Source organism: Plecotus auritus, assembly GCF_963455305.1.
Source record: "Plecotus auritus genome assembly, chromosome: 7".
In the NCBI taxonomy this organism is placed as follows: Eukaryota; Metazoa; Chordata; class Mammalia; order Chiroptera; family Vespertilionidae; genus Plecotus; species Plecotus auritus.
The window spans coordinates 3,163,194-3,175,636 of NC_137774.1; the positions used below are offsets into that span (position 1 = coordinate 3,163,194).

Sequence of the window (12,443 nt, forward strand, 5' to 3'; positions counted from 1 at the left end):
CGCTCACAGGCTGTGTGGCGGACACTGAGCCCAGGGCCACCTCACGGCCCCAAGGACCCCTCCGTCTGCTCCTGCCTGCGAGGCCCTCCTCCTCGCCCCCAGCTCGGAAGGGTCCCGAGAAATCTCCGCTGTCCGCCTGGAAGTGGGGGGGCTGAGGGCCGCCCCAGTGAGGCCACACTCGGGGGCCAGGAAGGGGCGCCGGCCTGGAGCCAGGAGCAGGTCACTTCCAGGCACCTCCAGGCCGTTTCCTCTGTCAGTGGTGGGGCGCTGGGCTCGTGCCGCTGGGTGGGGCCCGCAGACCCGCGGCCCTTGAAGAAGCTGGAGGTCAGGGCCCAAGGCCTGGGGGCCGCGATGCCTCTGCAGGCCCAGCTCAGGGAGCAGCTGCCGGTGGTCAGACACCTGGCCTGCATTGAGGGCCGCTCACTCCCAGGGGAGCTTTGCACGTGGGAACAATTGAGTCCTGGGGCCAGCGTTAGGGGAGGCCATTGCTAGCCTCACCTACACGGAGGAGCCCATGCCATAGGCCCACAGCTAGGAAGTGGCAGCGCTGCATGCCGAGCCCAGGCCTCCGGCCCCAGGTACGAGGCTGCGAGGGGGCTCAGAGGTGGACAGAGCGCGGTTTGTGGCTGTTTTCTCGGGGGTACTGCACTCCCGTCTCCCTGGCACCCCACTGTCCAGGGGTCCTCAAACTTTTTAAACAGGGGGCCAGGTCACTGTCCCTCAGACCGTTGGGAGGGCCAGACTATAGTTTTAAAAAAAAACTATGAACAAATTCCTATGCGCACTGCGGGCCCGGGACGCGTCGGCTGCTAAGCAGGACAGGCAGCGGCACCCAGCAGGCCGGATAAATGTCCTCGGCGGGCCGCATGTGGCCCGCGGGCCGCAGTTTGAGGACGCCTGGTCTACACCAAGGGCACTTGAAATGTCATGGGAGCAGGAGGGAGGAAGGGGAGCCCCTGTTCACGAGGAAACTTGACTAAAGGGGGGCTCTTGGCCCCAGTGGAGGCTGATGTGATTTCCACTTGGTGACAATAACGAAGCTTTGCTTCGGGGCTCCTGTGAGGACTGCACACCCCCACCTCCCCCAGGGCAGGGCCCTCTCCAGCACTTGTCCCCTATGCAGCCTGGCCAGCAGGGGCTACGGGGCCGCAGGGGGCCGTGGGGAGCGAGGCAGAGCCCCTCAAACCCTCCTGTCTTGCAGCTACTTCTCGGCAGCACACAGACAGACCGGTCTCCTCGGAGGGGCGCCTCTCCCAGCCGAATGTGGCCCACCTGCCCAGCCCCAGCGGGATGGCTATGCACATGGACGTGCCTCCCGGGGAGGGCATGGAGGAGCCCACCCGGGGGCCCAGGACCCCCACTGCTCGCTGAGCAGAGCTGTAAATAAATGTTTCGGAAGAAGCTGGCTTCCCTGTCCTGGCTCGGAAGGTGCAGGCAGAGGGAGGGGCCCAGGGGCCAGGTGCCTCCAGACGGCTCCCGGCCCAGGCGGCAGGCCTCTGGGGGAGGGCGTCTGGCTTGTAGTGTGAGAATTAGGCTAGGGCCCCCCAGACGGAGCCGTCCGAGGGAGCGGGCGGGCCAGGGCTGGACGGGCCGCCGCCTTCCCTGCCATGGCCCTGCCTCCCTGTCGGACGCGGTGTCTGGGAGCAAGCTGTACCTTGGAGCAAAGGTGAGGGTGGCAGCTGCCCGCTGCTCTCCTGCCGCGGCTCAGGGCAGTGCCCAGCTCCTGGCACAGAGCCCGGGAGCACGGCCCCCAGCCGCCTGGCAGGTCTCTGCTGGAGGGCCTCTGCTTACCCGCAGGGGCAGGCGGCTCAGAGCAGGGCTGCTGGCTGGGCCGTTCTCATCCCTTCTCCTCCCAACCCCGAGAGAGAAAGGGGGTCCGGAGGCCTGTCCCGTCCTGCCCCCGCCCTTAAAGCTCCTTTGCTCTTTTCCGCTCGCCCCAACAGGCAGAGGGCTCAGTGCCGAGTCCTCGAGCTGAAGATCTGGGCAGGTGGGAGGGGGCAGGAGCAGGCTGGGTGCAGCAACTGCACAGGACGAGGCCCCGGCCCGTCACCCCAGGGGCCAGGCAGAGCTGCCCCACCCCAGGGACTCTCAAGTCACTGAAGCAGTTCTGTGCCTCAGGTCTGTTCTCATTGGCTCCCTCCTCAAAGGTGGGGATCCCCCACCCCCAGTCCCTCTTCCACCCCCCCCATGGGAAAGGAACCTGGGGGCAAGAGGCCTACTTTAGGGTGTGAGGGGCGGGTGACAGCCTCACAGGAAAGTGTGGCAGGAAACAGCCCAGAAAAGGGGTTCTCCCCAGTCCCCACCCCTGTGGGCAAGGAGGGCGGGGCTGGCGAGGTGTCAACGGGAAAGGTAGGTGCTCCCCCAAGGGGCTCCCCCTCCTTCCCCATCTGCGGGGACGCCATTCATCTCTAAGTAATGACAGACACTCAGGCTCGATGGCGGGAGGGGCAGTCGGGTGGGCACCCCTACGCCAGCACCCTTGCCCCGCAGGCAGGTGAGCCAGGCCAGCCCTCTGCTGCTGCTGGGGCTCCTGTTTCTCTCGCCCTCGCTGAGAAACGCGGGTCCCTGGCCTGGAATCCGCTCCGCCAGCCTGGAAGGGGGGGCAGCCACAGGGATAGCAGCCCGCAGCACCAGGCCTCCCTCGCCCCCAGGACAGGGGTGACACTCCCCAGGCAGCCAGGCCGGGCCACCTTGGGGGCGGAAGTCCCAGCAGGACCCCCCCCAGGCGCAGGGGCTGTCCCCCCAGCCTGGAAAGCACAGGTGGGCAGCTGCAGGGGTGCCCGTGGGAGGAGCCTCAGGGGTTTCCAACCAGGAAACAAAACCGAAAGGACAAACCCAGCCTCAAAGGCCAGGATCACATGGGGGCGCAGGGGGCAGCTGCGCGTCTCCCCTCCCACAGGCGGAGCCCCAGAGGCCTGAGCAGCAGGCCCGAGCAGGGTGGCCCACGGTGGGGCCAGGGGCCCGAGGAGGTGGGGCCAGCCCGGGCCACAGGGAACAGGCTTTTCACCCACTGGTCCTGCCTGGAGGCGGCCCCTTCCGAGCCCACCCAGCTCTGGGCTCCCCAACAGCCCTGGCTGACCTTTGGGTCCCGCCACATAACACGCTCAGAAGGACCCGCTACCCCTGAGGAAGGAGGCCAAGGGCAGGAGTGGCCGAGCAGAGGTGGGCCCAGCAGGAAGGGCCTGGGGCGGCCGCCAGGTGGAAGGAGCAGCCCCACACTGCAGCGGAGACCACGGCTGCGGGGCTAAGCCTGGCCTGTGGTGGGCAATGAAGGAAGGTCCAGGAGCGAGGGTCACAGTAACCAAGTCGTCCTGCCTCTCCCCCCGCACTGAACTGGACCAACCTGTCCGTCAGGCCCTGGTCTGGACACCCAGACCTCACAGGACAGACCAGCCCGTGCCCAGGGCACAGCCCCCCCCCTCGCCCCAAGGAGAGAGTTGTCCCTCCCGGACTGACAAAGGCACCGAACCAGGGACGTCAGGAACGTTTCTAAATGTGGGTGTCACCTGGGAAGGACTAAACCCAACGGCAGGTGCCTCCCCGGCGCCCACTTGGCCAGGACAGGGCGGGAGGCAGGCCCCGAGGAGGCCGAGCCTGGCCCCTGCCCCTGCCGCTCTCCAGTGCCAGCCTCCAGCTGGGGGCGGCTGTGTCTCGTGACGGCAGGAGGTCCCCCACCTTTGGCTGCCGGCGCCTCCCGTGCCCTCTTCCTCCCCGATCCAGAAGCATGGCCGTGACTTTGAGCGCTGGCAGCTGGCAGCCACCGTGCGCCCGCACATCACACCTGGCCACGCAGCACCTGCCCTGGACTGGGCGGAGGGGGTGCTGGCCCCTCCCTCTGACCCCAGGACCCCAGACCAGCCAGCGCCATTCACATAGTTAGTTATATTTATATATTTATATATTACAGTTATATATTAAAAACAGAAAAAACTTGCCTGAAGAGAAACTCCTGAAGGACCCAAGTGGCTCAGGAAGTTTACTATTCCCCCCACCCCCCAAAATTCCTTTATAAAATCTTCCAGTGCGATCTTCAGGAAACCCCCGCCCGCCCAGCCCCCCGACCCGGCCCTCCTGTGTCCTCACGACCCGGACTGCCCCAGCTCCAGCCCAGCACGCGGCGTGTCCAATCTCATCTCTGGCCGTCCACGGCAGCCATGGCTTTCTGCGGGGCACCCCCCTGCTGGGCTCCGGGGGGCCACGTGGGCTGTGGGTGGTGGAGGTGGTGGAAGCTGTGGGCCGTCGGGGAGGAGGGCGGCATCCAGGTGGCCTGGTGGCTGGGCGGGGACGAGGCCCAGAAGGGGCTGAAGTTTGCAGGGGGCGAGCAGGCCACGGCCGTCATGGGGCTGTTGCTGCTCTGCAGGCCCTCGGACGTGCGCAGCTTGGAGAACATGGCCAGGGCGTCGGGGAAGTTGGGCGGCGTGGCTGGTGTGTTGCTGGGGGTGCACATCTGCTCAGAGAGACACAGGTGTCGGGAGGGCTGTCCATGGGCCACCGAGTCCCAGCCTCACTGCCTGGCCCCAGGGGCCTCTGTGGGGCTCACCCAGGCGGCCCCTGGACTCCCATTTGCAGCCCGCAAGCAGCTTCAACAGCACAAAGCACCCCTCTCCGAGCCAACAAGAACAAGAAAATAAGGACACACCCGACCCTTTTGACCAAAACGAGGAGTGTTTCCTGATGCTTAGGAATGCTGCCCGGAGGCGTGTCGGAAGGGTTAATTCCCACCAGAAGCTGGGGTGTCAGATTAAAGCAGGCCAGGGAGCAGCCCAGGACACCACGGTGGCCTCAGCCTGGGTCGGAGCCCAGCTGGCCCCTCAGTAATCCGCCCCGATGTTCCGAGGTCGCTGGTCAAGGGAGGGCGGCCAGATCCAGGTCTGCCTCCCGGGCCAAGCCTGAGAGGTGGAGGCAATGCTGGTTTCAGGCCGCGGTAACACCAGCCCGTGTCTCGCTTCTCACAGAGGTCAGGACTTTCCCGTTACCCCCTCTAGACTGCAGATGGGGAAACCGAGGCCCAGAGCTTGATCACTTGACAAACACCCACTGCAGGGGCCGAGCCGAGAAGGGTCCACAGGCCCAAGCTGAGCCTCACCCAGCCCTCACAGTCAAGTGCACCTTTGTGGGTGGCTGCCCCAGGACGAAAACCCGGGGTGTGGGTTTCCTGAGTCCCGGCATCGCCCCCCAGGCTGCTCTTGGCAGAGGTTGACAGAGCATCTGTCTGTCCAGCCCCTCTCAGCCCTCTTACTTTCCTGGGGGGGGGGGGGTCACCACAAACATCCCACCTGCTGTCTTCTGCTACTACCCTGTGGGGGGGCTCCCCAAACTCCTCACCATCCCTTACCATTTCTGATCAGGGAAACTCCAGCCAGGAAGGGCAGGAGCTGGGGTAGGGCTGGAACCGGCACTCTCCCTATGAACACCAGGGACTGCAGGATGGGGGGGGGATGGAGGTGCCATCCACCCTCCCCAGGGACACCCCACCAGGGGCGCGGGAAGCAGGAGGCCTGCACAAAGCGGTCGGTTCTGACCTCGCCAAGCTTCTCCCTTTCCCAGGAAGCCACGGGAGTCTATCTTTGAATTTCTCCTAATTTTAGCAACACTGCCCCTCCCCCAGGCCCAGGGTGGGGAGCAAGATTCTAGGACTGTTCACCTGGCAGGGAGGGAGCTTGCAGGGCCCTGCAGCTAAGCCCCAGCCAGAACCGGGAGAGGAGAACACCCCACCCTGTTCCCTGGGCCGGCCCCCTATCAGCAGCTAGGAAGCTCTGACCATTGTCTGCCTCAGGGGCAGCCACTGGACTCAGTGTGGGCCTGGCCTCACCCAGACCAGACTGCTTCCCTCCTCCCTGCACCATTCCCCGCCCCTACCCCACCCCCACCCCAGGGCTGACTTCTCCGCAGCAGGAAACAATGAATGGGGGGGTGGGGGGTAGAAGCCAATTGCATCACAGCATTGTGACCAACTTCCCCAGTTCACCAAGCCAGCGAGTACTCTCTGTCTCCTGAAACAGCCACCCTGTGTCTGCCTGCTGTGTGAGCTTGGACAAGTTCCTTAACCCCTCTGATCCCATAAAACCAGCTTGATCCAGATGCGCTGAAGGCCCCTCCAGCTCTGTGCTCTTCTGACCGCTCCTAAGCACACAGGCCCACGGCACCTGCCAGTGTCCCGCGGCTTCGTCCATGGGCTTCTCCCCTCCCAACCAGCCCAGGCCCCCTTCTCTGAGACGACACCTCCCACCATGTGCCTGTACGGTCACCTACAGGCAACCCCTTCTCGGCTGCTCACACCCTGGGTCCCTTCCGATGCTGCCATCGCTCGCCATGATGGTTTCTGTTGCTCGCATTTAACTTTTCCCTTCGGTTTATTGTCTCTAAATGACTAGCTCCTTGCAGGCAGGGTGTGCACTGGGACTGATTACAGGCCTGTTACACAACCCAACACCTGCCTCAGGCGAGGAAGCTTCAAAGGCCTGCAATACCTTGGGACTGGCAGATAAGGGGCCACAGGACCTAGGGGGACCTCCAGTCCCAGTTCTCGCCCACGAGCCTCCCTGCCACGGCACCACAGAATGGCTGTTCTGGACGCCCTGGGTCTGGGGGGGCAAGCGAAGACCCCTTTGAGAGGAGATGGGGCGAGGTGCCTCCGGGTTAGCGGTTAGCGGTGTCACACGCAGGGGAGGGTCGGCCTTAGCAGCCACAGCCCTGCGACCAGCAGTTCTCCCGTCACAGCCCATGCGTTTGGTTTTATTTGTGTACAGCGTGAGCCATCCTAAGGAAAAGCTGGCTAAAAGGCCCAGGCAGGCCCTCTGTCTTCTATAACCAGACAGAGACAGACAGGGTGAGGGCGCCAAGGACAGGCACCGAGGAACCATGTGCAGATCCTCCGAAAAGGGAGCCATGGGCAAGGACACCAAGTGCCAAAATGCACCCCCAAAGCCACACCAGATCTCGGGGAGTAATGTTTTACAACTGCTGGGGCTGGGGCTGGGCCGGGACAGTCCCTCCCTCCCACCACAGCAGGGTAATAGGTAACCAGGGAGGAGGGGGTGGGGGGGCCAGGCCTTCCAGTCTCCCAGGGAAGGATGTCCGGTGCGTGGAAAGCAGGAGTCCCCACGGCCAGGAAGGCAAAGGCTCAGGCCTGGGGGCGGAGGGGAAAAGAAAGCAAAGCCAGGCCCGACCACTCCTGTTCCCTGCGCTCCTGTATGTTCACATGCTGAGATCAGAAGCAAATACTTGGCATTTTCTGGTCAAAATCTATTATGTCCTCCGTGCTCAGGGTATGTCCTTTTTTCCATAAACAGGAAAGAGAGTACATACCCCTCTGGGTCGAGCCTGGCCAGGGTGGATTTATCTGCTTCCTGTTCCCTGTGGAGCTGGTTTGGATGGGGGGCTGCCAGCCCAACAGCAAGAGGCGGGTCCCGGGAAACAGACACCGCAGCCCCCAGACCCTCCCTGCACGGGGTTCCCGGTGCCCAGCCGTCTAGTTCTCATCCGAGCCCCCTCTCCGCTCCCTGGAGCCCCCTCTCCGCTCCCTGCCGCCCTCGCCGCCCTCCGACCCCCTGGCCTCGGGGAGGGCCCCGGGCGCATGGCTTTAGGCCGAGACGCAGGCGCCCGGGAGGCCGAACCGGAGCTGGGCGAGCCCGGCCGGGCCGCTTTCCTGGAAGACATTTTGGCTCTTTGTTTACATCGCGGCGCGGCGCTCCCGGCAACATGGCTGTCACCGCGGGCGGCTGACAGCGGCCCGGCTGCGCCCTGGGAGCGGGGCCGGGCCCGGGCGACCCCCTTCCGCCCGCCGGCCGGCCCTCCCGCCCGGGCGGCCGCACTTACCATCTGGTGGTGGTGGTGGCTGTTGGGAATGTTGGTTTCTTGGAAAAACGTGCTCAGGGCGGTCTGCGGACAAACAGCGGCGGGAGGCGGTTAACCGGGCCGGGGCAGGAAGCCCCCCGAACGGCCGGCCTTCGCAGGGTCCGCGGCGCCGCGCTCAGGCCGCCGGACCCGACCCCTCGGCCGGCCGGACGCACGGCCAAGGGGCATCCCCGGGCCCCGCGCAGGGGCACCGGGCGGCAGGGCCCTCCGCGCCGCCCCCGGCCCGCGCCCCACCTCGCGGCCGCGGATCGCCTTACGGGCGATATAAATAGAGCTCCCCCCGCCGTGGCGGCGCGCGGCTGGGCGTCCCGGCCCGCGCCCCCGCCCCGAGTCCCGAGGCCGGTCGTGCGCGCCCGCTTCGGCCCGCACGCACCTCGAACTGCCAGTGGGCCGCCTGCAGGAGCTGCTTCGCCTGGTCGGCCGCACAGCCCGCGGCCAGGACGAACTGGTTGATCATGACCTGGTGCCGCAGCTCATCCATGTTCACCGACATGGCTCCGCCGGCGCGCAGTCGGGCTCGGCGGCCGCGGGAGGCCGGCCGCCCTCGGCTCGCGCTCCCGCCGCCCGCAGCCTCCGGACCCTCGCCGCCCCGCTGCCCGCCGGGCGAGTGTCGTGGTCCGGCTCCCGCGGCCGCCGGCACACAAACAACAGCGCGGGGCGGGGCCGTGTCCCAACGTTCGGGGGCCGCGAGCCGCCGCCGCTGATTGGCCCGCGCCGCTCGGCCAGCTCCCGGTTCCGAGCGGACGTTCGGTTCGAATCCTGAGGCCTCCGGACCCGCACTGTTTCCCTTTTTGCCCGGCCGCGCCCATTGGCGGAGGTCGGCGCCGTGGGGCGCCGGGACATTGGCCGGCCGCTGTGTTTTGGGTCGTTCGGGCTCGTGATTGGCCACGGCCCGGCGTTTGGGGCGGAGCCGCGCGCGCTGATTGGTGCCCCGTGGGCCCGTTTGAACTCAACTTGAAAACCTGGAGTGCCTGCTGATTGGCCCAGGCCCTCTGTTTGGTGTTGTAGGCTTGGGGGTGGTGCGGCCAAGTTCATTCATTACTTCATTGAAACTGAACATGCTCAGCTGGAAAAGCAAGACAGAGTGGCTTTGACTCATTTCCTCTGAAAGATGTGGTCATCTCGAGAAACAGAATGATCAAAACAGAAAGCAGATAGAGCCTTCGCAGCTGCTCAAGCCTCAGAGATTGTTTATTTTTTTTTAATCTTTCAAGCAGCTCTACTCTTTTTTAGCCTTTAAAAAAAATATAACGTACCCTTTTCATGTCTCCTTCCAGTCACTACCCACCCCAAAGCCCAAGCAGGTTTTCTGTGTGTGTGTGTGTGTGTGTGTTTATACTAAAACTTAGCTCTCTGAAAATGTAAACCAATGCTAATGTATACTAAATATAATTGCAAGGGAAGAAATAAGACTTTCTCAGTCACTAATATCCTAAAGGCCGATTTTTGTTGTTGTTAAATTGATTGACCTAACCGAATATTTAATTTCTACCCTCTTTTTCATGCATGTTATACAGGTTCTGGCCCCTCAATCCTAGCCACTTAAAAACAAAGTTTGTTTATAGTGCTCCACCTTCTGGATTAGGATTTGACCTTCAGGGCTGTGTTTGGGGAATTGAGGGGGTGGATAAAGAGCTAAGAGTGGAAGCAGGCTGAGGAAGGGGCAGAGACGTTAGGAAGATTCACTATTAGAATGTGTTTCTAGCCAAAACCGGTTTGGCTCAGTGGATAGAGCGTCAGCCTGCGGACTCAAGGGTCCCAGGTTCGATTCCGGTCAAGGGCATGTACCTTGGTTGCAGGCACATCCCCAGTGGGGGGTGTGCAAGAGGCAGCTGATCGATGTTTCTCTCTCATCGATGTTTCTAACTCTCTATCCCTCTCCCTTCCTCTCTGTAAAAAATCAATAAAATATATTAAAAAAAAAAAAAAAGGGGGCCACTCTGGATTTGTCTGTCTATCCTGAGGCCATTTCTTTAGAATGTGTTTCTAAAAAAAACTTAATTAAGTTTCAGATCTGAAGTGCCAATCCGAGAGTATCTTTTGAGGCTAACAAGGAAGCGAGCCACGATCCTATTCTGAGTTTGCCTAAAGTGCATTTAACGCGCCATCGAAGAAAACAGGACCATATAAACATAGAGTATAAATTGGGAAATAGTGACATCCAATGTTTATTACTGATTCCAAACAGCCTCAGGCACTAGCATGAATTTTTCCCATTTAGTCTTTTGTTTGTTTGTTTGTTTGTTTTGAAGGGACAGGAGTCAGCTTTTTGCCTGCTGAGACCTGTTTCTCTTGCTGTAATTACACTTGGCCTCCCCACGGTGTACCTGGGCTAGAGAGGCCAGTCCAACTCGCAGCTCTTCCCTCCAGTAACTGCAGGGTAAAAACAAAGTGGGCAGCCAGCAGCCTCCATCGCCAGGGCGCTCAGGCCACAAGCAGCCCGAGAACAAGGAAGTCCTATCATTGTGGGGCCCGTTTTCACAGGTCCACGCAGGTGCCAAACATGCCAGGGCCGTGAGTGGTAGCATGTACCTGGGCAGAGGCATTCAGCCCGGAGGAGTCCTCAGGTCTTAAGTAAGGAGTTCGCAAGGCAGTCGAGGGTCTGAAAGTGCCCAAATTGCCAAACCTCTTGCCTCCTGGACACTGAGGCAGTCTATCCTGAAGGGTTGGTTAATGTTTACCATCTGCAGGGCGCAGCTACGGGCACCTGGGAGAGGCGTGGAAGGCAAGACCCCCAAGCCAGAGAGACGCGGGTTACGGTTCTCTATGATGGGCCTGAGGTCGCTCTAGGCCAGTGGTCGGCAAACTCATTCGTCAACAGAGCCAAATATCAACAGGACAACGATTGAAATTTCTTTGGAGAGCCACATTTTTTAAACTTAAACTTCTTCTAACGCCACTTCTTCAAAATAGACTCACCCAGGCCGTGGTATTTTGTGGAAGAGCCACACTCAAGGGGCCAAAGAGCCGCATGTGGCTCGAGAGCCGCAGTTTGCGGACCACAGCTCTAGGCTGAGTGATTTGCGGCTGCGAGGCATAAATGCTTAAGCAATCGTTTGGCTTCTGGGAACCTGGTTGGGCTTTATCCTCCTCGGGCTGGATAACCCGGGCGTGCCCGTCTCCCCCCCCCCCCCCCTCCACACCCCAATCAGTGCAGGGAGAATGAATGAGGTCATATTGTAGAGGGCTTTGAGCTGGGGATGAAAGCGACTCTCAAGTGCAAGGTGTTATTAACTAAAGGTGTTATTATTTTAATCTGCGAGGACAATGTGTGAAAGCAGAGCCATAAAAACAGGCCCATTAACAACAAATAAAACACAGTCGTGCCTTGGAAGGAACAAAATCCTCCTCCATGAGGGGTCTCTGCTGCAGAATGAGCCACTGGGCAGCTGAGATGAGAAACAGCCTTGGCCAGGATTTCCTCGGGGTCCAGATAACGAGGATGTTTTATTTTATATATACATATATTGATTTCAGCAAGGAAGGGAGAGGGAGAGAGGTAGAAACATCAATGATGACAGAGAATCATTGATCGGTTGTCTTCTACACCTCCTCCCTCCCCCCCCACCCCGCTGCCCCGCCCCGCCCCGCCCCGCCCCGCCATGGGGACGGAGCCCAAAACCCAGACATTTGCCCTTGACTGGAACCGAACCCAGGACCCTTTGGTCAGCAGGCCTACGCTCTATCCACTGATCCAAACCGGCTAGGGCAGGGGTGGGCAAACTTTTTGACTCGAGGGCCACAATGCGTTCTTAAACTGGACCGGAGGGCTGGAACAAAAGCATGGATGGAGTGTTTGTGTGAACTAATATAAATTCAAAGTAAAGGAGCGGAGGGGAGAGCAAGAGAACCGGATAGAACAGCCGGATCCGGCCCGCGGGCCGTAGTTTGCCCACGGCTGGGCTAGGGCTTTTTAAATTTTTTTCAGATGATTTCTACTGGGGAGGCTTGAAAATGAGTGAGCCTCCGTGGGGAAGGGGGAGTGCCAGCTGTCTTGCGCAATCATGGAAGGGGTGGAGGGTTGGTAATCCCTACCTCCATCTCTGTAGGGCATTGGGTTCCTGTTCCTTCCTTCCTCCTTTCTCTCTTACTTCCCTGACCCAAATCAAATGGGGCCAACCAAGCTGAGGGGAACTCAAGGGCTCTCAGGTATCGAAGGCCCACCATGTGCAGGTTCCTTGTGACACTAAATAGCATTGCACAGCATCTCTGACTTGAAACTCCCAATTGGCCTGAAGCTCAGAGAGGGCAAGAAACCTACTCAGGGTCACACAGCCCCTGCCTAATTTATGCTAGCAATAAGATTAGATGGGTTAGATCAGGTTTGAGTGATCCAGGAGCTCATTTCCTTTCTCCCCTCCTTCCTTTCCTTTCCTCCCTCCTTCCTTGAATTATTATTATTATTATTATTATTATTATTATTATTACTAGAGGCCTAATGCACGAAATTCGTGCACGGGGAAGGGGGTGTCCCTCAGCCCAGCCTGCACCCACTCCAATCTGGGACCCCTTGAGGGATGCCCGACTGCCCATTTAGACCCGATCCCACCCGATCCCGGTGGGATCGGGTCTAAACGGGCAGTCGG

General features: G+C 60.9%; 2 protein-coding genes across 2 annotated transcripts in view; one reads left to right on the plus strand and one right to left on the minus strand.

Annotated features, from left to right (window-relative positions):
- LOC308254625 (glutamine-rich protein 2-like) overlaps positions 1–1,371 on the plus strand; it is a gene marked incomplete at both ends in the record, with an annotated part of 11,745 nt that extends 10,374 nt beyond the window's left edge. The window contains one exon of the mRNA XM_080680873.1: positions 1,202–1,371. Coding sequence (XP_080536999.1) covers positions 1,202–1,371 — 170 coding nt within the window. The remainder of the gene's footprint in view (positions 1–1,201) is intronic.
- A 2,493-nt stretch (positions 1,372–3,864) lies between these two features.
- Positions 3,865–8,637, minus strand: UBALD2 (UBA like domain containing 2). The gene is made up of 3 exons (XM_080678413.1): positions 8,231–8,637; positions 7,819–7,881; positions 3,865–4,447 (listed from the first exon to the last, which is right to left on the minus strand). Exons 1-3 carry the CDS (start codon positions 8,348–8,350, stop codon positions 4,130–4,132), a joined length of 501 nt encoding a protein of 166 aa, XP_080534539.1. The 5' UTR covers positions 8,351–8,637; the 3' UTR covers positions 3,865–4,129.
- Positions 8,638–12,443: the final 3,806 nt, after the last annotated feature.

Excerpts from the sequence above, each read along its gene's own strand:
- UBALD2 (XM_080678413.1), bottom strand. The coding sequence starts at position 8,350 with ATGTCGGTGAACATGGATGAGCTGCGGCACCAGGTCATGATCAACCAG. Across the intron at positions 7,882-8,230 it reads CGGCCCACTGGCAGTTCGAG|ACCGCCCTGAGCACGTTTTT; the intron begins GTGCGTGCGGGC and ends GTTTGTCCGCAG. Across the intron at positions 4,448-7,818 it reads GCCACCACCACCACCAGATG|ATGTGCACCCCCAGCAACAC; the intron begins GTAAGTGCGGCC and ends CTCTCTGAGCAG.